This window comes from Aotus nancymaae, unplaced genomic scaffold, assembly GCF_030222135.1.
Source record: "Aotus nancymaae isolate 86718 unplaced genomic scaffold, 86718_ANA_hifiasm-v0.15.2.pri h1tg000028l, whole genome shotgun sequence".
Taxonomy (NCBI): Eukaryota; Metazoa; Chordata; class Mammalia; order Primates; family Aotidae; genus Aotus; species Aotus nancymaae.
In genome coordinates this window covers 71028-95034 of record NW_026988441.1, presented here as the reverse complement: position 1 = coordinate 95034, position 24007 = coordinate 71028, and the positions used below count along the sequence as shown (strand labels likewise).

General features: G+C 42.8%; 1 protein-coding gene and 1 long non-coding RNA gene across 2 annotated transcripts in view; one reads left to right on the top strand and one right to left on the bottom strand.

Moving 5' to 3' along the window:
* The window catches only part of LOC135276695 (uncharacterized), a 35149-nt gene extending 24073 nt beyond the window's left edge, over positions 1 to 11076 (bottom strand). Inside the window, exon 1 of the long non-coding RNA XR_010344202.1 lies at positions 10933 to 11076. This is a non-coding gene — a long non-coding RNA (uncharacterized LOC135276695). The remainder of the gene's footprint in view (positions 1 to 10932) is intronic.
* Positions 11077 to 17638: 6562 nt separating this feature from the next.
* On the top strand, positions 17639 to 22650 carry LOC110567900 (ret finger protein-like 4A). Its single transcript, XM_064380658.1, has 3 exons — positions 17639 to 17669; positions 20358 to 20652; positions 21862 to 22650. Exons 2-3 carry the CDS (start codon positions 20367 to 20369, stop codon positions 22440 to 22442), a joined length of 867 nt encoding a protein of 288 aa, XP_064236728.1. The 5' UTR covers positions 17639 to 17669; positions 20358 to 20366; the 3' UTR covers positions 22443 to 22650.
* The last annotated feature ends 1357 nt before the right edge of the window (positions 22651 to 24007 follow it).

The window sequence follows — 24007 nt, the reverse complement described above, 5'->3', positions numbered from 1 at the left end:
CATAAAATTTTATAATATAAAATTTATATTTGTATATAAATTATCATTTGTATTTATAATATATATTTACACATGACATAAATATAATTTAAAAATTATATAATTTATATAATTATAAATTTATAAAATACATAAATTATTTATATTATATAACAATTTAATTATATATAATTATATATAATATATAACTATATAAACATATTGATATGTATTTCAACTATAAATATATTATATAAAATATATACATGTATTTCAACTACAAAAAGATGATAATGCTACCATATGCAACGCCATGGATGAACCTCGAGGGCATAATGCTAAGTGGAACAGATCAAACAGAGCAAGATAAATACTGCATGATCTCACTTATGTGGAATCTAAAAAATTATCAACTCATGGCAACAGGGAGTAGAATTAGAATGGTGACAGCTGGCAGAAGATGTAAGTGTATGAACAAAACAAAATCCAGAACAGAGCCTTAAAGGTTGAATAAGTCAGTGGCTAGATTCCATTCACCATCTATGCAAGCCTGCCAAGTTCTGGTTCTTTTAAAGGAACAAAGATCGTCCTTTCTCTAGTCCAAGTATTGGAAATCTAAGTCCTGGCTACTGCTGCCAGTGCTGAAGTCTCAGTGTCCAAGACTGGGACTGGCCTCAGATAACACTTGCTGAATTAACAAGCTCCTCACTAGCCAGACGTTACTGTCTCTTATCTTTTATTTATAGAAATCTGAATAGTAAATTAAATTCCATAAGCTTTAACTTGCCCCTCCTTCATTAGATTTTCTTCTGGCTTCCAGCTGCTTCCAGGGACTACTGAGGTCTACAGTGAGATCCACCTCCAAGGGGCTTTTATTGAGGAGGCCCCACTCACCTTATTCACAGCTGGCCTCTGCTCTTCAATCCAATCAGATTTTGGGTTAATTCCATCATAAGTGAATTTTAAATTGTTGCTGTAGGGTTTTTACTACAAGGAAAAAGTAATTTTATCTTGAGAGTATTCTTTTTAAAATTAATATAAACAAAATATTGCCATATTATCATTCTAGATCAAATCTTAAATATGAGGTCTATTGACAAGATTTGGAATCAGGTTTCATTAAAATTAAAAAAAATTGGGCATACTTCATCCTTCTAAAATACATGGGCCTACTTTCTTTCTTTCTTTCTTTTTTTTTTTTTTGAGAAGGAGTTTCGCTCTTGTTACCCAGGCTGGAGCACAATGGCGCGATCTCAGCTCACTGCAACCTCCACCTTCTGGGTTCAAGCAATTCTCCTGCCTCAGCCTCCTGAGTAGCTGGGATTACAGGCACGCGCCACCATGCCCAGCTAATTTTTTTTGTATTTTTAGTAGAGACGGGGTTTCACCATGTTGACCAGGATGGTCTCGATCTCTCCCGCCTCGGCCTCCCAAAGTGCTGGGATTACATGCGTGAGCCACCGTGCCCGGCCCATACTTAGACTTTTTTACAGTTTTTCTTTTTTCTTTATTTTAGTTTGAAGGGGTACATGTACAGTTTTGTTACATGGATACATTTTGTGTTACTGGGGTTTGGTGTACAGTATATTTCATTGCCAAGGTAATGAGGATAGTACCTGACAGGTGGTTTTCCAGTCCTCCCCCACCTCCCACTCTCTACCTTCGAGTAGGCCCCAGTGTCTATTGTTCCCTTCTTTGGGTCCATGTATACTCAATGTTTTGCTCTCACTTATAAGTGATAACATGTGGTATTTGGTTTTCTGTTCCTGCATTAATTTGCTTAGGATAATGGCCTCCATCACCACCCATGCTGCCTCAAAGGACAGGATTTCATTCTTTTTATGGCTGCATGGTATTCCATGATGTGTATGTACCATATTGTCTTTATGCAGTCCACCACTGATGAACATTTAGGTTGATTCCATTTTTTGCTATTGTGAATAGTGTGGTGATGAACATATGTGTGCATGTGTCTTTATGGTACAACTACTTATATTCTACTGGATATATACATAGTAATGGGATTGCTGGGTCAAATGGTACTTCTATCTTAAGTGCTTTGAGAAATCTGCAAATTGCATACTTTTTTCTTCACAAAGCTATATTTCTCAACAATGTGAGGATTCCTCTTTATAAATTTGGTAAAGGAATCTCAAAACTCGTGCATGATAGCCAATTAAAGTCCTTTTTTGTTATAGTATCCAAAATAAAAATATTTTAAGAATCTTACTATTTCTCACATGTCACCACATATAGAAAGAGATTCATTTCTGCTTTCAAAAAAATGTGCAAAAGTGTTCCTGATGGTATTAGATGAGTCACAAATTATCAGGATTTGAGGAGTGAGAATGCAAAATTAGGTGACTGCAAGTCGGGGGGAGAAATGTGATTACTTTCAGGCAATTAAATTCTATAGTCTTTCATTGAATCATTTTTACAGTGCATGTTTGTTGGCTTTTACTGAGTAGACTTATCATTCCATATCTAAAGCCAAAGCCCAGTCCCAGCTCTCAATTCCTTCTGTCTCATGAAGTCAAACTGGGTCACAATTGACAGTGGTCTATTTTGATGCAGATGGGAAATGTGAAAAGAGGCCGAGGTGGGTCAGTGTAGGTGTGATGAGGAACAGTACAGGAGGACATTCTCAGGATGGCTCTGCCATGAAACACTAATCAACTGCAAAGGCCACATGGTAGATCTAAAATGGAGAAATGTGGCATATACCAGCCTGATGAGGTCATCAAGGTGAGAGCATCCTCAACTCTAGGGTAGGTAGACAGAGTGTGGACCTTGGTGCGAGGCACTGAGAGGAGCTCAGCTTTGTTTCAGGTCCATTGGCCAAGGAAATGTAAACTGATTCTGCTCTCAAAAACTCATCTGGCAGACCAGGGCCATTCTACAGAATGTTGAGGACATTGAAGACAAAGAATGACAGAGGAAAAGTTTGGGATTGGAAAAGGAGGAAGAAGCATGACTATGAAATTTGGTGACTGAGCTGGAAACTTTGAAGAAGGCCTGTTGATGAGCAATAGTGTGGTATTAACACTGGTTTTCTGAATAGAAGAGAAGGTGAGTTTGGCATATAGGACAGTGTCTTTGTTATAGGGAAAATCACACTACAGAATGTGGTAGTGTGCACCATGTCTACACACTGCTCTGAAGTGGTTCACAAAAAGATTTGTTACCTTGGGATAATATATAGAGCAATGAGGTAATAGAAGAAATGTAAAAATGGAGATAAATCACCTATAGCATGCCAGACCTCCACAAATGCTAAAGGAGGTTCTTCATGCTGAAGGCAAATTATACCAGAAGGAAGCACATTTACAGTGAAGAATCATGACCAACAAAAAGGGCAACCATGTGGACACATGTGTAATCTGTACATTATTTTAAAATTTTATTTTCTGTAAGACATGACTTGCTCATGACAGCAAGAAGTCATCACGTTTGCTGGGCGCGGTGGCTCACGCCTGTAATCCTAGCACTTTGGGAGGCCGAGGTGGGCGGATCATGAGGTCAGGAGTTTGAGACTACCTTGGCCAACATGGTGAAACCCATCCCATCTCTACTAAAAATACAAAAATTAGCTGGGCGTGGTGGCAGGCACCTGTAATCCCAGCTACTGGGGAGGCTGAGGCAGGGAGAATCACTCGAACCCAGGATGGGGAGGTTGCAGTGAGCTGAGATTGTACCACTGCAATACAGCCTGGGTGATAGAGCCAGACTCTGTCTTTAAAAAAAGAAGAATGAAAAAAAAAAAAGGAAAAAACAAAACAAAACTCCTCGCATACATTGTGGGTTATAACACATATAGAATTAAAATTTATAAAACAAAATATAGCATGTTACATATATAAATTTATCTATTTATTATTTAGTTTTGAGACAGGGCCTCACTCTGTTGCTCAGGCAGGAGTGCAGTTGTGCGATCATGGCTCACTGCAGCCTCAACCTCCCTCAGCTCAGTGATCCTCCTACCTCAGCCTCCTGAGTAGCCGGGACAACAGGCGATCACCACCACACCCAGGTAATTTTTGTATTTTCTTTGTAGAGATGGGGTTTTGCCACGTTGCCTAGGCTAGTCTCCAACTCCTGAGTTCAAGTGATCTGCCCACCGTGGGCTCCCAAAGTGTTGGGATTACAGGCGTGAGCCACTGCACTCATCCTGAGCATATATAGATTTATATCATTTTAAGGTTTGTTCATATATATTCTGTGAAACGGTCAACAGTAGTTTTGACTAGAATATAACACTTTAGAAATCCACAGTAAATGGCTATAGCAACCACAAAAGAAATAGTTATACCTTAACACCATTAATTTAAAAATGAAATATTAAAAATACCAGACTGTCCCAAAAGAAGGCAAAAGCAAATACAAACAGGAAAAACAGCAGAATGAACAAACAGAAAACAGAGCCCCCAGCTTCAATTTTCATAAAAAACAAGTTCACAGATGGAAGCTTCCATGCCCTTCTTAAATATGACTTCATCCACCCAAGCAAAATTTCCTGAAGGCTGGCTGTGTAAGCAAACTTCCTGGTTTTGAGGAGAAGTGATCCATTAGACAACACTGTTTCCCTGTTTGGCACTTTACAATTTGGAGAAATATAAGTGAAATCAAACACAAAATAACATAGGAAAAAATATTTTCCAATTTTGAGGTATCTTATGATCCTCTGTGAAATAAAATCTCTCCCTGCTCTGGAGCAAAATTAATGTGGACCAATTCACAATTGTATACCAGTACATGGCAGGCATTAACTATAGCCACATTGAGATCAAGTTGGTTAAAATCTTTAATACTTCTTCAGAAAAGAGATTTCTTTTAGACGGTTCCACTGGCTGAAGAGCAACTCATTTCCTCAAAATGTCATGCAACTGTTTTGAGCTCATAATTTAATCTACGGACAGTGTGATTCCCCAGTGTAGCACCAATATCAAATTGACCAGCTAAGGTCATTGTGGTCATCTACAAACTTAGTCCTCAATACATGGTTTCTGAAAAGAGTATTTGTGGTTATTATTGAATCTATCTTTTATACATTTACCTTCTCTACAGTGATTCTCACCAATTCAAGAGCAGAAATTGGAAGGCCTAGGATCCCTAAGGATCAAAAGGAAGGGTGAAACGGGGAAACTTGAAGTCAAAATACCAGAAATAAGCATCAGCCATAGATGAAAACCCTCAAAAGCAATGATATAAAAAGCATAAACAGATTGCACAATGTCGATGACAAAGGTGACCATCAGCACTAGGACGGGTGGGTGGCTCTGGTCTCCAGGGAGCGTTTGTAGTAGTTTCTGGTGGTGTGAATATGCTGTAGTGTCTGGTGGTGTCTCTGCAGAAGTACCATGGAGCCACTGGTCCAGAACATCAGGCCAATAAACATCGCATCATGGGCGGACCTCAAGGAGCCCATGCCCACAGTGGGGCTCGAGAATGAGCAGAACCACCTGCCTTCAGAATCAGTACTATTGTGTGTGTCCTGGGGACCAGTGACTTCATGGGAATATAGATATAATTTAAGACACCAAACACCCAGCAGGTGCCGCAGGAAGGACGCATGGCCTTGGGGGCTCTTCCTCTAAGCATCACCCTCCCTGGGCTCCCAGGGCTAAGAGTGAGGTACCGATAGGTGCTCAGGACACAGGTGCAGCTCAGGGTGTGCTGCGAGCCACCAGGAGGATGAAATAAACACATTTACACCCAAGACTGGACAGGGATTTCCTGGGCATGAAAGTAGCCATCAGATGGGGAATCCCAGTGGAAAGAAGAACCAAGGAGTTGGCCACAGCCAAGTGGGTGAGAATCACATGGGTGGGCCGCAGCATGTGGCCAAGCAAGATTGGCGAGACGTAACGGAGGAACAGAATGACATTGGCCAGAGTCCCAATTCCGATCTGGAAAAGAAAGATGGTTTTCATGGCCACTTCCCCTGGTGTTCTGAGGACACTGTTCCAAAAAGTCATGGAGAGGACTTCTGAGTGGCCTGAGTGACGAGCTGCCTGTACCAGCGGTGACAACAAGGTTCTTTTTCTTTATCTGACTGGTAAAAGAATTCTGGGCTTTCTGTTTTCCTGAAAACAGAGACCACTGTCATATTCCACAAGAGGGGCTCCACCTGGAGATTATACCGCTGACGCTAATTACATTTCACAATTATAATTTCGTATTTATTGCTATTTACTTCTATAATTTGGCACCTAACCAGAAGGTGAACTTAGGAACCATATCTGTTGTTCAATAATACGACAATGTAAGTTTTCAATACACATGTACTTTGTAAATATGTATTGAATAAGGGAAAGCTGACCAAGACAAGAAGGCACTGTCCTGTTAGAATTCACGATTGTCCTGCCTGCCATAAGAGCGCATTACAAGTAAAATCAAGAATTCACGTTAATATCCTAATTACAAAATTATCTGCCTAAAGAAAACAGATCTCAGCAAACTAGCACAAGAACAGAAAACCAAACACCTCAAGTTTTCACTCCTAAGTGGGAGCTGAACAATGAGAACACATGGACACAGGGAGGGGAACATCACACACTGGGGGCTGTCGGAGGGTGGGCGGTTAGGGGAGGGATAGCATTGGGAGAAACACCTAACGTAGATGACCGGGTGATGGACGCAGCCAACCACCATGTCGCATGTATAGCTATGTAACAAACCTCCATGTTCTGCACATGTACCCCAGAACTTAAAGCATAATTACATAAATAGCCAGAAAATCAACTGTCAGCTTTTGTGAACTTTTAAGTATAGTGAGAACCACAACAACAAAACCTTCCAAAAGTCAACAGTCCTCTGAAGACACAGGTAATCCTTAAATGTCTTTAGATATTTGAGTGTAGAAAAAATCACCAGGGGGCAAGAATTGTAGTTGTTAATAGTACTCCAGATATTAAGTTGGAAAGGTGAGAAGTGAGATCCTAGAGCACTTTTCCTGAGTGGTCTCCAGCCGTCCTTGGTCCACCCCAACTACTAACTAAATCACACGACAATTAGACCCACTGCACAGATTGTTTTAAAAGGTACTTTTTGATTAAATGCCCGTATGTCGTCTGACTATTGGCTTCTAAATTTTTCAAAGGACAATGAGGCTGAGTACCTGAGCTCAAATTCCCCAGAGCGCACTGGGGTGTTACATTAAAGCCAAGTTTGATCTGAACCCTTAGGAGCAGGACAACATACAGGTCGCATTTGGCAGGCTTCCAAATTAACCACCCGGGGAAGGTCTTAATCCCTGAGCAAAGAATCTTCTAATGAGTCCTCAAATCTTACCGTGAGTTACTTAAACTATCGACATGCTGATTAGTATGTAACCTACTGACATCAAAAAGGCAGTGACTCGTCTCTGAATTGTAACGTTCTGCTGATTTATTTGTAAATCATCATTTTTTACTGTCTTGCACACAGAACTTTCTCGCCTGTAAGCTGTAACCTGTAGCCAATGACTGTAACCTCTGTACTGCACCCTCCAATGAAGAAGGATGACTCTGGTATGAGGAGGCCTCCCCTCCCCGCTTGCAGCGGACTCGGGAACACGCCCAACTTTGCTGCTGTGTCTTCCCAGGTCCATCCTCACATTTCTTTTCCGGTAAACCTTTATCAGATTACTTCTGCCTCAACAGCCTTAATTTCAGTCAATATTTAAAAAGCTCTATGAGGTAAGGCACAAAGATTGACATATTCTGATCAAAAAATTAAGGTCTTTCAGAAGCAATAATCTTAGTGATTACTGTAGGATCCAGGAGTCGCCTGCACGTGCAGAAGTGGGAAACGAGCTCTATGCAAAAGTCCAGAGTTAACAGGAGTCTGCCCTCGTCGGGAATATCAGGACCATCTTACGAAACCACCAAGAGGCTGGTGCAGGAAGGGGCACAGTGAGGAGCTAGTTTATTACTGCCAACTGTGGATTCACAGGATCCGAGTCCAGTCCTGACACCCTGCTTGCTGTCTGCTGCTGAGACGTTGGATCTTGCTTTTGAGCTGGCAAAACCTGTTTCCTTATTATATTAAGGGGCTAAAAAAAGATCTAAGGTTAGAGGCAGAAGAGTAGTTTGTTAGGATTCCAGCCTCTGGAGCCAGACGGCTCTCAGTTAGTGTCAAAGCACCCATTTAGTAGCTTAGGGCAACCTGGGTTATTCTATTCACTACTCTGTGCCTCTGTTTTCTCATTTTTAAAAAGTAATACATGTGCAAATTGAAAATATAGGTCATAAAGATGGTCTGAACAATGACACTGCTTTCATGTTGATCATGGATCACAAATGGCTGGAACAATGTAAATTCTCCTTTAGTATAGGAGAAACTATGGTTATTGCAGGTAATATTTTTGTCCTCGAAGCCTCCTTAGAAAATAGTTTTTCTCATTAATTTTTATCTTGTCCCTCTTACTGCCATGGGTTCTGCTTTTAAACATTCACTAGGAGAGATTATGGAAAATAGGAACCACATACACGCACAATATAGAAAAAACACAGAAAAATAACCCAGAACATCTCTGGAGCAATCTTAGGACAGCTGCAGCAAACCGGAGTGTGATTGGAGAAGGTGAAATGGCGTCAGTATGTTGTAGTTTGATTCTCTCTGTATTTCCATGTGTGTGATACCAGATCTCATTTTATGTTTCAGATTTTTAAAACCTGAATCCACACCCAGCACATCAACTTGCCCACTTGTATTCACAGGCAACACTAATTTGTCAGTCTAACCTGGCGAGGCGCTCAATGCCTCTGGAAATCCAAGGCTTGCCTCAGACTCCAAGAGGAGACCTCATCCCTCATTCTCTCATGGACAGGGTCTCCAAGACACAAGGATTTGCAGGGACCCTCAGCAGGTGGTCCCACCTGAGACGTCCCCAGCCCACGCTCACTCTGCAGCTGCCGGGAGTGGAAGCTGGCACCCGTCCTGCTCCGTGCTGCTGCACAACCTCTGCTCTAAGTTACTGTCCTGGTGGAGACTCCTGTCCTCTTTCCCGCCTTGAGCATAAGGAAGACTCACCTGGCTGTCTTGGCTGCAGAGCTCTGTGCAGGGAGGTGTCAGTCAGGACAAGCTGGGGCACCTGAGTCCCTAGTTATAGGGACAGGGCTTCTGGACCTGATCTCCCCACAGAGATGCCATTATCATGTCATCTGGAGAATCAGTGACATCATCTGTGTGGAGAGACTGAAGCACCTCCATGAAGAACAAATTCTATCCCCAGTGCAATTCAGCACCAGCAACTTCTAGGGATTAATAACAACTTTTCACAACCAGGGGTAAGACGCTAATAAGCAGCTGAGTAGAAGGCAGAGGAAGTTTTTTCTGTTCCCTGTGGAAGAAGCTAAGTTCAGAATCTGTGTCTTCATACTGGTGGAAGGGACACTCAGGAGTGGGTCACAGACAAATGCATTTCCAGTTGGGGGCATTTTCCCTCAATGCTGCTTCCCTTTTCCAAAATCAGTGACACCTCAAATCCTTCCACTCTGAACGTCTCCATGTGATCTGGAGTCTGATCTTTCCTACAAAGTTAAATACCAAAACGCCTGCTACACATGCACCCCATCCCTTTAGACTAGTAAATAAGCCACATGAAGGCACTGTTTCTCTCCCCAGAAGCTGCTGGCCTTCCCATGCAGGGAGATTACAGTTTGCTTCTCAAGACACTCAAAGAGCCCGAATTTCTTGCGTCTGTTATTGGACTACCAGACTCTGAGTAGCAAATGTTCCCTGTTTTCTGAAGGACTTGCACTAGGAAGAAGACATCTAAGTCATACACACAGGGAAGAAGGAAAAGCATGAAATAGGAAATACAAGTTCAGGATGGCTGACGACGTACAGCTGGGGCCCTCTTCCACGGAGAGGATCCAAAATACGCAGTAGATATTGACACTTTAAATCGATTGTCTGAGAAGGAACAGAATTCAACAGAGACCATGGGAGACTCAGGGTGCAGAAACAGGGAAGCAGTGATGCCTGCTCTGACCGGATCCCTGGGAGCTAGGAGAGGCCCCCAGGCCCGGACCCGTGGAAGGAATAAGTGAGAGACCCTCAAGGCTCCACATTCCCACCATGGACCTTTACAGTCCTAGGTACAGGAGAGCCCTCGACCCCTGCAGGCCTCCCGACTGGCACAGGGAGCTGCCTCGAGGCTCTGCAGGAACTCACGTGGAGCCCCACGGGCTTCCCAGAGTGGGCAGGGGCTGCAGGGCGCCATTCTCGATATCCCTCCCCCAAGGCTGTGCGTCCCGCCCCGAGGCCGCCACTGCTCACTGCAGGCAGGGAAGGCGAGAGGAGGCTGGGTGCTCTCCTGTGCCCCAGCGGCAGGTGCCACCACTGCTGCGGAACCGAGAAGCAATCAGACCACGCGCCCCACACCTGCCAGCCTCTCCTGCAGCCGTCTGCCTGGCTGTTCCTATGGAGGGGCCTGCCCTTCCCAGTGGCAGGTCCACAGCTCAGCCAGCCTAGCCCCGTCACAACCCGCGCGAGTCTAGGGAGCCTGAGGACACGTCCCCCGGCCTAATCCCATCCCCCTGGGACTCCAGCTCGCCGTCCAGGAGCACGGGGATGAGACTGAGGATCTGACTGGGGCAGAAGAGGAGCCCCAGGGGTCAGATCCGAGAGGAGAGTGCGGCGTGGAGCTGGGAGCCCTTCCGTCCTGGAATCTGACCTGGAAGATGGCGACCTGGGAGCCCCAGTTTCTGCCCCAGGCAGGGAGTGTGGCGCAGCTTCAGGAACTGAACGCAGATGCTGGGGCTGGGCTGGCTGTTTGCTGCCAGGCCGGACCCCCGAGGGATGCCCACCAAGTCCGGGCCGGGGGGAAGCTGGCGAGTCCCACCAACGCCAGCGGGGCTGTGGGGTGCAGCTGCCTCTGCCCTCTGCGGCGCTTTGGGGCAGTGAAGAGGCCCCACCCTTCCCTGGAAAAGTGTCCCAGGGCCCTGGGACCTCTGGGGTAGCACTTACCTCCTGGCTGTCAGACGCGAAACAGGGGACCCCGAGAGCTCCACGCACTGCCCTTTGCCTGGGACATCCGGGGCTTCTCTTGATTAAAAAAGGCCGAGCATGAATCCCACAGCCACCACCGAGCTGCCTCCTGCCAGCGCCTCCTGCTGGCCTGGAGGTCAGCCCGCCTGGCCCCTTTCTACAGGGGCTGAGGCAATCGCAGGGTGCTAGGTCAGCCCCTATGCACGAGCGCCTCCTGCTGGCTGGGAGGTCGGCAATTGCAGGATGTTGGGTCAGCTCCTACTCACAAGCTTCACCTGCTGTCTGGGAGGTCAAGCTGCCCAGCCGCTTTCTGCAGAAGTGGAGGCAATTAGCCGCGTGCTAGGTCAGCTTCTATGCACAAGCTCCACCTGCTGACTGAGAGGTCAACGTGCCTGGCCCCTTTTATGGGGTCGGATACAATTGTATGGTGCTAGATCAGTTCCATAAGCTTCACCTGCTGTCTGGGAGGTAAACCTGCCTGGCCCCTTTCTACAGAAGTTGAGGCAATTGCCTCGTGCTAGGTCAGCTCCTATGCACAAGCTCCACCTGCTGGCTGGCACGTTGAATTGCACAAACCTATAAAACACCCACTGACAGTTCACAGCACTGGGGCATGAGAGAAGCTTCCAGAGAGCTCCACCTTCTCAGTCCTGCAGGAGACAGTGAGCCTGCTCACATGCCCAGTACAACCTATGCATAATCAGCATTTGAGAAAACCACCACACCAAGCCTATCTATAACCAAGGAATTCATACGGAGCCTGTGCCTGAAAGCACTCAGAAGTGAAGCCAGAGGACCCCACCCAACATGCACTAGTCAGACCCTCGAGGTGAGGGAAGGTTCCATCCATAAGAACGAAAATTCAAACCTAAGAAGTGATGGCTTCTCCAGATGAGAAGATACTGGTGTGAGAATCCTGGCAGTGTGGGAAAATATTGTTATGACCTGATTGCTAACCCAACATCAAGTGGAACCAGAATTAATTATATGAGACTAAACTAACAGATAACTAAAATATTCTTACACTATTTTATTATATATCATGGCTCACTATTTTTATGTTTTGTTTTCCAGAGGCAAGAAAATTCTATTTTGAGCTATTTATAGCTTACAATGGCTGGGTAAAGTATGTATTTGTGGGCAAAATGGAAATATTTATCTTTCCATTTGATTTCTCTAGTACTTGGAAATCATTTGTGAGTATTCTTATTTTATGGGAAAATAGTTATGTGCATAAGTTTAATAAGAATCTGTTTTTTACCACCACACAATTAGATATGTGGGTTACTTTACCAAGGCTTTTAGTGGAATGGCATATTTTCAATTATAACCAGACTGCTTTGAGGAACGGAGGTTAACTTTACAGAGGTGATAAAATGTCTCTTAGAAAGACTGACCTGATACCTTGTATACACGATTTCCTTGCAAGGTTCATGACTTTGCAGTAAGTAAAGAATGTTACTTTCAGACAGGCACAGGAAAAACAAGGTATTTTGGGACCTCAAGAAGAGAGAAATTCACCCAATTCATACAGGTATTACAGGCAGAGTCTGATGGCAAATCTTTGGGTTGGCTTCCTAGCCTTGAGACATTTGAAATGGTAATCTGGATTCCTTATGAAAAAGTTCCAGAAAAGCCAACTTGGAAAGAGACTATGTGGTCATTTACTATTCTTGTTGCACTTTGTACAAGTAAGCAGGATAATACTAAAACATATTTTGCAAATAAATTTGTTCTGTGAAAATTTATAGTAGATCTTTAGTAAAAATGAAGTTTAGTAAAAATGACATGGAAAAAGAAACACTTATTTTCAGAAGAAATCTATAGCACATCTGTTATCAGATCATCCATTATTTCTGTTATTTCTATGTTGTTTTTCTACAATTTGAACTAAATCCTGAATTATTTTCTTGCTACAACAAATCCCTAAAAAATGAATGAGTCTTAATTTTCTTCATGATGTCTTTAATGGACTCCCCAGTGGAATAGATTTTTTTTCATCATGGCATATAAATTTCTTAAATTGTAATTCTTATGTGAATTATATTTCTACTCTGTATCTCTCAGTGTTTTACTTCTTCTGAAAAAACCAAGTTCACGGTACTCTGAAGACTAGAGATAATTCAACCATTGACAGCAGCTATGGGACAGTGACTTTACAGGACTGCTCAGAAACTTTCCCAGCGATGAGGGACACCTTGAGGATCAGATTTCAATCATCAGTGCTTTCAAGAAGAAATATCTCTGATCAAAAGGGGAAAATGAAAAATAAACTTTTAGGAATGTGAGTCCTAATTATCCGACCCAGAGAGACATTAAAATGAGATCACACTCACACCCCACCCCACCTACTCCCACCTGTGTGTTCATCTCTTGAAAATGCTTGCTATTGCCACAGGTAGCTATACACGGTAGTAGCTGCGCTGGACACTATAATCCATACGCTATAGTTTAGCGGTGTATCAGCAATGACTCATCAATGTTATTTCTGTCAGTCATTTAGAGCTTCTGACGACCAACTTGTAACAGCTCATTCCTTGTTTCCACCACTTGCCTTTAAAAGCTGCTTGTAACAAAAGCTGAAAAGAGCTGAAATCCAAGATCACAGAGGTCTGTGTCTTTCAGGCAGCTGTCCTCACTTTGGAAAAGTAAACTCTTCACATTTATATTCTGTTCTTCAGCCTCCTCGTTTTAGGCTGACAGAACAAATATAAACAAATTAGATTGCATCAAATGAAAATGCTTTTGCAGGGCCGGGCGCGGTGGCTGATGCTTGTAATCCTAGCACTTTGGGAGGCCGAGGTGGGTGGATCACCTGAGGTCAAGGAGTTCAAGACCAGCCTGGCCATCATGGTGAAACCCCATCTTAATATGACAAAAGAAAAAAAAAAATAAAAAAATTAAAAAAAAAAAAAAGAAAATGCCTCTGCAGAGGAAACAATTCACAAAGTGAATAGATAACACAAAAAGTAAGAGAAAATATTTACCAACCATACATCTTACAAAGGGTTCAGATCCAAAATATAAAAGAAATGCACCTCAAAATTGAGAACACAACCAGATAAAAAATGGACATATGACCTGAATAGGTATCAACAGAAGACATCCAAATGGCCAACAGATACCTTTAAAATGCTCAAAATCACTAATCGTTAGAGAAATACAAGTTAAAACTATAATGTGTGTACCACCGTGACGGGCTAATTTTTGTGTATTTAGTAGTGATGGGTTTCTCCATGTTGGCCAGGTCGGTGTTGAACTCCTGACCTCAAGTGATTCGCCTGCCTCAGCCTCCCAAAGTGCTGGGATTACAGGCACGATCCACCGTGCCTAGCCTTGAATTAGATTTTCATAACATTTGTAAAAACAAAACAATTGAAAAACTTCTGTGGGACCTCTCTAGTGAATTTTTCATTTCAGTTACTTTATGCCCCTCAATTTCTAACTAGTTCCTTTTTAAAGTCGCTATATGGTTATTGATATGTTCTATTTTGAGAGGTGTTGTTCCTCTAATTGCTTCAGTCCTCTGCCTATTTTCTTTAGTTCTTTGGGCCTGTTTAGGACAAGTGATTTAGTCCGTGGAGAGGAAGTTGAACGTCTTGGCTTCTCATAGACATTTATTTCATCCTGTGACTTGTATACATTCTGCTTTCTTTGTGTGCCTCATAATTTTTTGTTGAAAATTGGAAGTTTTGTGTGGCAAACCAGGAGATCAGATTCTCAAACTTCACAGTTTTTGTTGTTGTTGTTGTTGTTATACTTGTGAGCTGTAGTTTTCTGTTTTTGTTTGGTTTTCTTCGGACTTTCTGAAACGATTTTGCGAAAGTTCTGTTCTTTCTCCTGTGTGGTCTCAGCTCATCCTGACTGACACTTGTCCTCACGGAACTTGGTGAGGAGCCGACCCAGGTGAGTGCTCCCTTATATTCTGGGCTGAAACAGAACCTAAGGAATCGTGAACGAAGCAATCCGGAGCCACGGTTGAGCAGTAGCATGTCCAGCCTCGGTCTGAGCCTCCCCATCCATGCCCCGGCAGAGCGGCCGCGTGCTGGGCAGTGCGTCAGGGCCACAGCAGAATGTCCAGGTTCACCTCAAATCCCTTTTTTCCTGCCAACACTGGCAATGAGAGAAAGGCAGTTTCCTTTAGAAACTGAGCCGAGCCTTGGGTTGTCAGAAACACTGAGCTTCTCTTTGTTCTTAAAGTCTGCTTGTGACAGTGAACAGGGCCTGGGATCACAAGCCACCAATGCCAAGCATTGAAGTCAGGTTCTGCGACACGCCCGCAGCAACAGGGCATGGAGAATGCAGCCCTCGCTGACTGGGTGTGGAAGGCTGGGTTTACTCAAACACAGAAGACCCTTAAAGAACTGAACTGAACATGAGAGTGCGCAGGGAAAACTTTACCATCGTCTTCGCAGAAGCCAGCGGAGCTACTTTCTGTGAAAAGATGCAGAAACTGTTTTTTTATTTTTTATTTTTTTGAGACAGAGTTTCGCTCTTGTTACCCAGGCTGGAGCGCAATGGTGCGATCTCGGCTCACAACCTCCGCCTCCTGGGTTCAGGCAATTCTCCCGCCTCAGCCTCCTGAGTAGCTGGGACTACAGGCGCGCGCCACCACACCCGGCTAATTTTTGTATTTTTAGTAGACACGGGGTTTCATCATGTTGGCCAGGATGGTCTCGATCTCTTGACCTTGTGATCCACGCGCCTCGGCCTCCCACAGTGCTGGGATTACAGGCGTGAGCCACCGTGCCCGGCCGTGCAGAAAGTGTTTAACACCCAAACCAACCCCATGAGCGTGCTGGCCATCCTAACACGCTATTCTCCAATTCTGAATGGAAGAATTCCTCACCCAGGACATGAGCATACAGGCAATTCCAGGCTGAAAGATGTTGGGAGAATATTCTAGAAGCAAATCGACGCACTGGGCTTGGAGGTTTCCACAGCTGAGGCCACCCCGTTATTCCCAAAGGGAACAAAACTTTTCCTCATGATTAACTCAAAGCAAATAAAATTTAAGAAAATGTTAGCAGTCAGTGCTCCATGAGCATGGGCCAATAAAATCACAAGCTGGAGAATAACCACTCCCATACATGTGAGTATATTTTGAAAGGATTTATATAAGAAAATAAACTAATTAGAATTATGCAAGAAGAGAGAATTTTCTCTATGGATGTCTATGTATAGCTATGGTATGCGTGTATACGGACACGTACATGTGGCACGTTGTATTATAGAGCCCAGTCAATGAAGAAATTCGATGTGCAGGGATTTGAAATAACGTATGCGCCACAACTTAGAGTTTTGTGTTTCTCAGTTTGCCTTCAGGAGACAAAAGGAATTGAGGGCTGCCTTGGCTTTGAATGTGAAAGAAGAGAATCTGGCAGTCACCAGGGAATGATTACTATGGAGATGATTAAATGAAAGACCATTTAATTCAATCACCTTAATGTAATCAAGTCATTTGCTATGCTACCTCCAGTCTCCCAGTTTTACGTGCTTATCCACGAACTCTGATCATCTATATTTAATACACGAGGAACCCATTTTTGAACATTAAAAAAAAAGAACTGAATCTCATTTTACATATGTTGCGATGCATGGGAAATAGTAACATTATAACAATATCGTCTATGTTTTCAGATGCTATAACAAAGAAAAACAGGACTTTTACTGGCCAGCTGTCTGTAAACAGTTGTGGGATTTCTTTTTTTCTTTCTTTCTTTCTTTTTTTTTTAAAGATGGGGGTTTCACCATATTGGTCAGGCTGGTCTCGAACTCCTGACCTCAGGTGATCCGCCCACCTCAGCCTCCTAAAGTGCTGGGATTACACGCGTGAGCCACTGCGCCCAGCTTGTGGGATTTCTTTTCTAAGCTTCTTAATTAGAATCTTTACAGTATAGAGAAAATGTTTTTGAGAGTTGAGCATGGTCTGTGGAGTGTCCTATTAGTAACTTCTGAGTAGGTTTTTTTTTTTTTTTTTTTTTGAGACGGAGTTTCGCTCTTGTTACCCAGGCTGGAGTGCAATGGCGCGATCTCGGCTCACCGCAACCTCCGCCTCCTGGGTTCAAGCAATTCTCCTGCCTCAGCCTCCCGAGTAGCTGGGATTACAGGCACACGCCACCATGCCCAGCTAATTTTTTGTATTTTAGTAGAGACGGGGTTTCACCATGTTGACCAGGATGGTCTCGATCTCTTGACCTCGTGATCCACCCGCCTCGGCCTCCCAAAGTGCTGGGATTACAGGCTTGAGCCACCGTGCCCGGCCCTGAGTAGGTTTAACGCACCTCTGTTATTGAAATGTGAAAAGATGTTACATTTATAATAAAAAAAAAACACTATTTGAAAGTAGAGGAATTTTAAATGTCACCTGAATTTTTCAAAATTTAGGTAATTTTAATTTTCCAAATTTTATCAATAGGCATAATCTTTAAGATCTTATCTAAAATGATTATATGGCAATATTTTGTCCTTGTTAATTAAAGAACAGCACTCTGAAAACACAATCGTCTTCCTTTATGGTAAAAACCTATGCCAATAGTAACAATCTCAATGACACCAGAATGCAATCAAAATCTGACTAGATTAAAGAGGTGGGAAAGGGTGTGGCTAATTGGGTGGAGACACTCTCTCCTAAAAAGCCCCTGGCAGCCAGCTCTCACTCCAGATCTGAGCTGTCAGCAGAAGCAGCTGGAGCCCAGGGGAGGAAACTCGGGAAGGTGAGTTCAATCGTAGGAAATTAATTTTTACAAAGGGTGTAGGAGAGTCTGGGGAAATGCAATAATTTTTTGGTTCCACAGGGGTTGTCTGAGGCCAACTCCATCACAGACACACTGTGGTTTTGGGGGATAATGGGACCACTGCCCTGGTAGCAGTTAGGTAAGTCTTAGATTTTCAATACCAAGACTAGACAAATGACAACCTTCATTTTCTTGAATTTCATCAGAATTTGGCAGACTTATGAAAATGACGAACAGAGGTTCAGTGCCTGCGTTATTCACTGTCAGGTTTTCCTATGGGTTTTGCTTGGTTTTCCTATTCTCTTCCCACAAACCCTGCCAAGCACCATTTTTTCTGTGATTTTCTGATTCTACAAGATCAGTCAACTCAGATTCCACATAACTGAGATCATACATTATTTATTTTGCTTGGCCTCACTAATTTCTTTTCATATAGTGCCCTCAGCCTTCACCCACATTAGTGCAAATGCCAGGATTTCCTTCTTTTTTTATGGTTGAACACTTCCTTGTATGTAGCATCATTTCCTTATCTAGTTTTCTCCCACACACACTGGGCTGTTTCCCTGGCTATTGTGAATAATGCTGCAGTGAGCCTAAGCGTGCGGATGTATCTTTGCCATGCTGACCTCATTTCTTTCATATATAAACACAGAAGGAGGATCGCTGGAACATAGGCAGTTCTATTTTTAATGTTTCCATAAACTTCCCTACTATTTTCTATAGTGGTTGTACCAATTTTCTTTCCCACCAACAGTGTACAAGGGTTCCCCTTGCTCCACATCCTTACCAACACTTACCTTTTGTCTTTTTGATCATAGCCATCCTGGCAGAGGGGACGTAATACCTCGTTTTGGTTTTGTTGCTGGAGGGCTTAGGAGGGTCTCTGGATGCCAGAGAGACCCCAGCCCCAGCCAGTTCCTAGGTTCTCGCTGCTGTCAGAAGAATGAATCCAGTGATGAGCCAGAATGAAGTAAAAGAAAAGGAGCTTCTATTCCAAAGCAGAATCACACAGAAGTGTGGGCATGATTCCGAGAGCTGGTGGCATGCAAAGGAGTTTGGGTTTTCTATTGTTACGAGCCTTTCTAATTAGGAAGTGAAATAATCATTAGGTGTTCTAGGATAAAAGCAGAGATTTTGTAGAATTTGGGAGGCACCCATTTTTATACTAAATATGGGCATGCTGGGGTTGGCCATGGCACTGGAAGGTGTGTGATTTAGTGTGGTAATGACCACACTAAATTAGTAATTAGTGTGGTAATTAGTTTGGTAATTGTTTCAGCCAGCTTAACTCCCTCCTGTTTTTTAGCACCTTATCAGCCCAGGGTCCACCTTGTCCTTGTAATTTTAATTACAACTGGCTCATTTTAACAGCCACTGTTTTGCTGTTATGTGAAATTGATATGTTCTCGATTCTCCTGGGACCACCCAGTCTTCCCGTCTCCGTTCTGGTCTGCGTTTCTCTGACGCTGAGTGAAGCAGAGCACGTTCTTCGGTACTTCTTGCTCATTTGCATGTGTTCTTCACAGCAATGTCTGTTCAGGTTTTTGCCCATTGAAAATGAGATCAGTCGAGGTTTTTTGTTTTTGCTATAGCCTTGAAAAAATTCTTTTTTTTTTTTGAGATAGAGTTTTGCTTTTGTTACCCAGGCTGGAGTGCAATGGCGCGATCTCGGCTCACCGCAACCTCTGCCTCCTGGGTTCAAGCAATTCTCCCGCCTCAGCCTCCCGAGTAGCTAGGACTACAGGCGTGCGCCACCATGCCCAGCTAATTTTTGTATTTTTAGTAGAGACGGGGGTTTCACCATGTTGACCAGGATGGTCTCGATCTCTTGACCTCCTGATCCACTCGCCTTGGCCTCCCAAAGTGCTGGGATTATAGGTGTGAGCCACCGCGCCCGGCCCAAAAAAATTCTTGATATATTTTGGATATTAATCCATTGTCATATATATACAGTTGCTTGTTTTTTTTTTTTTTTCTCTGCAGAAGATTCAGTTTTACCTAGTACGACTTATTTGTATTTTGTGTCTTGTCCTCATGGTATGCTATTGGGCTTCTTTCACCACATCCAGTTTGCACAGCTGGGGAAGCTGACGGTCTTCAAATGTACTCCAGCACTGTCCAATAGAAACGTAATACAACCCACACGTGTAATTGTAAATTTAGTTTTTGGTAGTCACATAAAGTATAATGAAACAAGCCTAACGTAAAATTCATGACTTAAATTAAATTTACTCAAAATGTAATCGTTTCAACATGTGAGCAACTTCTCAAGCACATAGTTCACACTGTCTTTTTCTCTCTGTCTCTCATTCTCTCTGTCTTCAAAAATAAAAGTGTATTTTGCTCACAGCACATCTCCATTTGGATAAGCCCCATTTCAGGTGCGACCACATCAAACAGCTCAGCAGGAGACCCCTTTACTATTTCAACTCAAACTCTTCCAGTGAATCACGCCTTTGTTTCAATGAGTATTACAGATATTAGAAGTTCAGGGCCTCAAGTCATTTACATTTGTATTTATGTTGTCTCTTCGTCACTAGTAGTAGTGATTGTAGGTATCCTACAATGATAACTCTCTGCACGTAAACACAAAAGGTCCCAAGCACTGTCAGCTGTTCATTCAGCTCATGGAAATTCTAATACCATGCTCACTTTTTTTTCCTATAGACATTTGCCATGGCTGAACATTTCAAACAAGTAATTAGATGTCCTGTCTGTCTAAATGATCTTGAAGAACCGGTGCAACTGAAATGCGGATATGCCTGCTGCCTCCAATGCGTCAGTTCACTGCAGAAGGAGCCCGATGGGGAAGGTGTACTGTGCCCCCTATGCACTGTGGCCTCCCAGAAGAATGACATCAAGCCCAAGTACAAGCTGAGGGCACTGATTTCCATTATCAAGGAACTAGAGCCCAAGATGAAATCTATTCTAAGGATGAACCCAAGGATGAAGAAGTTTCAAGGTAAGGAATCTATACGACCTTCCACAACCCATAAAAAGCACTGGAGGCCGGGCGCGGTGGCTCACGCCTGTAATCCCAGCACTTTGGGAGGCCGAGGCGGGTGGATCACGAGGTCAAGAGATCGAGACCATCCTGGTCAACATGGTGAAACCCCGTCTCTACAAAAAATACAAAAATTAGCTGGGCATGGCGGCACGCACCTGTAGTCCCAGCTAGTCGGGAGGCTGAGGCAGGAGAATTGCTTGAACCCAGGAGGTGGAGGTTGTGGTGAGCCGAGATCGTGCCATTGCACTCCAGCCTGGGTAACAAGAGCGAAATTCCATCTCAAAAAAAAAAGAGCACTGGAAAAACAACTTTCAAACATTTCCTTAAATATGGGCGTTAGCAGAAGTGTGTCATCGACAACTTTTATGCTTCACAAACAGCAGTACAGAACTTCACCTTTGGGTATAGAATTTCATGGAACCTGCAAGTTTGTACAGTCATTTGGAGAGCTAGCTACTGTCTTTCTCTTCATGTACCTTATGTATTCAATGGAAAAAATGCTTATCAAATTATGCAATAACTTAATTCAAATGGAATTTCTACTATGAATAAGGTGGATATGTTGTAGTTATCGTAAGGGTTCTTGGGTTCTTGCCGAGTTTAAAATGAAGAAATTGAGGCCAGCACAAGGAGATCCAATGCGAATTTATTCAGCTCCAGGGCGAGGTTCTGCGGTCCAACAGGAGGGGCTGGAGAAGTCGCACGGGCTCCTCTCAGACGTGGGGTTTTATAGGGAGCAGGCAAGCTTGCTATTGGCAGGTAGGCAGGGTTTGAATGCTATTGGGTAGATTTACAAGACTCGACTGCTATTGGGTAGCTGAGACTTGAATGCTATTGGGTAGATTTACAAGACTCGACTGCTATTGGGTAGATTTACAAGACTTCTTTTGCATTTTGGCGGGGTTCTTTAAGGGAGGGCTAGGCTGTGTGAGGGGGGTGGGCATGTCCGCACTCCAGGTGAGGCGACCGGTCTTACAGTTATTATAGTCATGCATTCTATACATAAAATTTGACCTCATCAGGCAGCTAAACAGAAACATTTTGATTAGGGAAAGTAGAGTAAAAGAAGTAAAAGTGAACAAAATATTTAGGTGTTTGCAGTAAAGGGGCAGAGGGAGTCTGCAGTGTGTGTCTTTGCTGAACTACTGGTTCTTCTTTCCACAGTGGATATGACCTTGGATGTGGACACAGCCAGCAACTATCTCACCATCTCTGAAGACCTGAGGAGCATCCGATGTGGGGATTTCAGACAGAACAGGAAAGAGCAGGCCGAAAGGTTCAGTTCTGCACTGTGTGTCCTGGGGATCTCCCGCTTCACTTCTGGCCGCCATTACTGGGAGGTGGATGTGGGCACCAGCAAAATATGGGATGTGGGCATTTGCAAGGAATCTGTGAATCGACAGGGGGATGTCGTGCTTTCTTCAGAACTTGGCTTCTGGACTGTGGGTTCCAGAAAAGGACAGATCTTTGCCGCCAGCACTATGCCTTTGACTTTTCTCTGGGTGAGTCCCCAGTTGCACAGAGTGGGGATTTACCTGGATGTAGGTATGAGGTCCATCTCCTTTTACAATGTTAGTGATGGGTGCCATATCTACACCTTCAACGACATTCCTGTTATCGAGCCTCTGCGTCCATTTTTTTCTCATAAACGTGAAACTCAAGATGATCAGAGCTTCCTGAGTATCTGTCCTGTGATCAATCCAGACAGTGCCAGTCCCCCAGTTTATTCTGGGGAAAGGAAATAAACATTTGAACATAATCATCAATAGCAAGTTTCTGTGTGCCTGTAGCCAGAGCTAAGAACATTTCTGCTAGATACACACAGGTACAAAGGGATAGAAGGGAAACATCAGTCATTTTGTAAACCAGGAACAGAAAGCAATTATGTTAATTAGGGGAAAATTACATTTTACGTATAAAGTTTGTCATATTTTCTTTTGGGGTTATGTTTATTCTTTCGTTCAATAAATATTTTGAAATTTCAGATTCATTTGTCAATATTTTCTGTTTTCTGCAAGATCAATGCACTATGCGTTATGGAAGTTATGAACTAAATAATAATTCAAATGTGAGCCAACAGAGTAATTTATGTTTCAAATGATAAGAACTTATTTGAATACAGTAAAGTTATATATATATGTCTATGTATTCAGTTTAACCCAACAACGAAACACTCACATTCAAGTGTACACTGAGTATTTGCCGGAGTAGATACGTGGGGTCATAGACAAAACTCATTAATATTAAAATTGAAATAATATACATCCCATTCTCTAATGGCAACAGAGTTGAGTTAGAAATCAGTAATGGGAAGAAATCCATGAATCCTTTAAATCCATGGAAATTAACCCTTTTAAATAAACCCTGATCAAATATTAAATTACGCTGGAAATTACAACTATCCTGAACTGAATTAAAGTAAAATTCACAAAATTTGTAGATGCAGTTGAAGCTTAGTGAGGAACTTGCACTAATCAAAACTTTAATCAAATAGAAAATAATCAGTGATCTTTAACTTCCACTTTGTTACGTAAGAGCGATACAGCTGCAAAGTGGACGGAAAGAAATAATGAAGACCATAGTGGCAATCGGTAAAATAGGAAATGGCCATGTATGATACAAAATCAATGGTATACTAAAAAATTAGATATAATTTAAAATTATATATGTATATGTATTCAATTTAGCCCAACAACTGAACACACACATTCAAATGCACAATGAGTACGTCAGAGTAGACATAGGTGGTCTTAGAGAAAACTAATTAATTTTAAAATTGAAATAATATGCACCCTGTATCTAATGGCAAAAGAGTTAAATAAGATCAATAACAAGAAGCATATACACATAACTTTTCACATCTATGGAAATTAACCACTTCTAAATAAAATTGTGATCAAATATGAAATTACAATGGAAATTACAACTATCCCGAGGTAAACGAAAATCAAAGCACAACATTTGTAGACGCAGTTGAAGCTTAGTGAGAAACTTATACTAATAAAAACTCAAACAGGAAGAAAATACCATCATCGGTGATCTCAACTTGCACTTGAAGTTACTTAAATAAAAGCTATTGGACTGAAAAGTAAACGGAAAGGAACAACAGAGACTGTAGCGGCCATCAACAAAACAGAAAATGGCCACATATTATATGAAACCAAAGGCATACAGATTTTTCTTCTTTCACATCTTTATTCATACTGAAAGAGTGAGGCGAAGTTAAAGGAAAATGAAATGAAAAGAGGCAGTAGAGAGGGAGCCAGGGAGAAAGCCAGAGAGGTAGACAGATAAAGAGAATGATGGACAC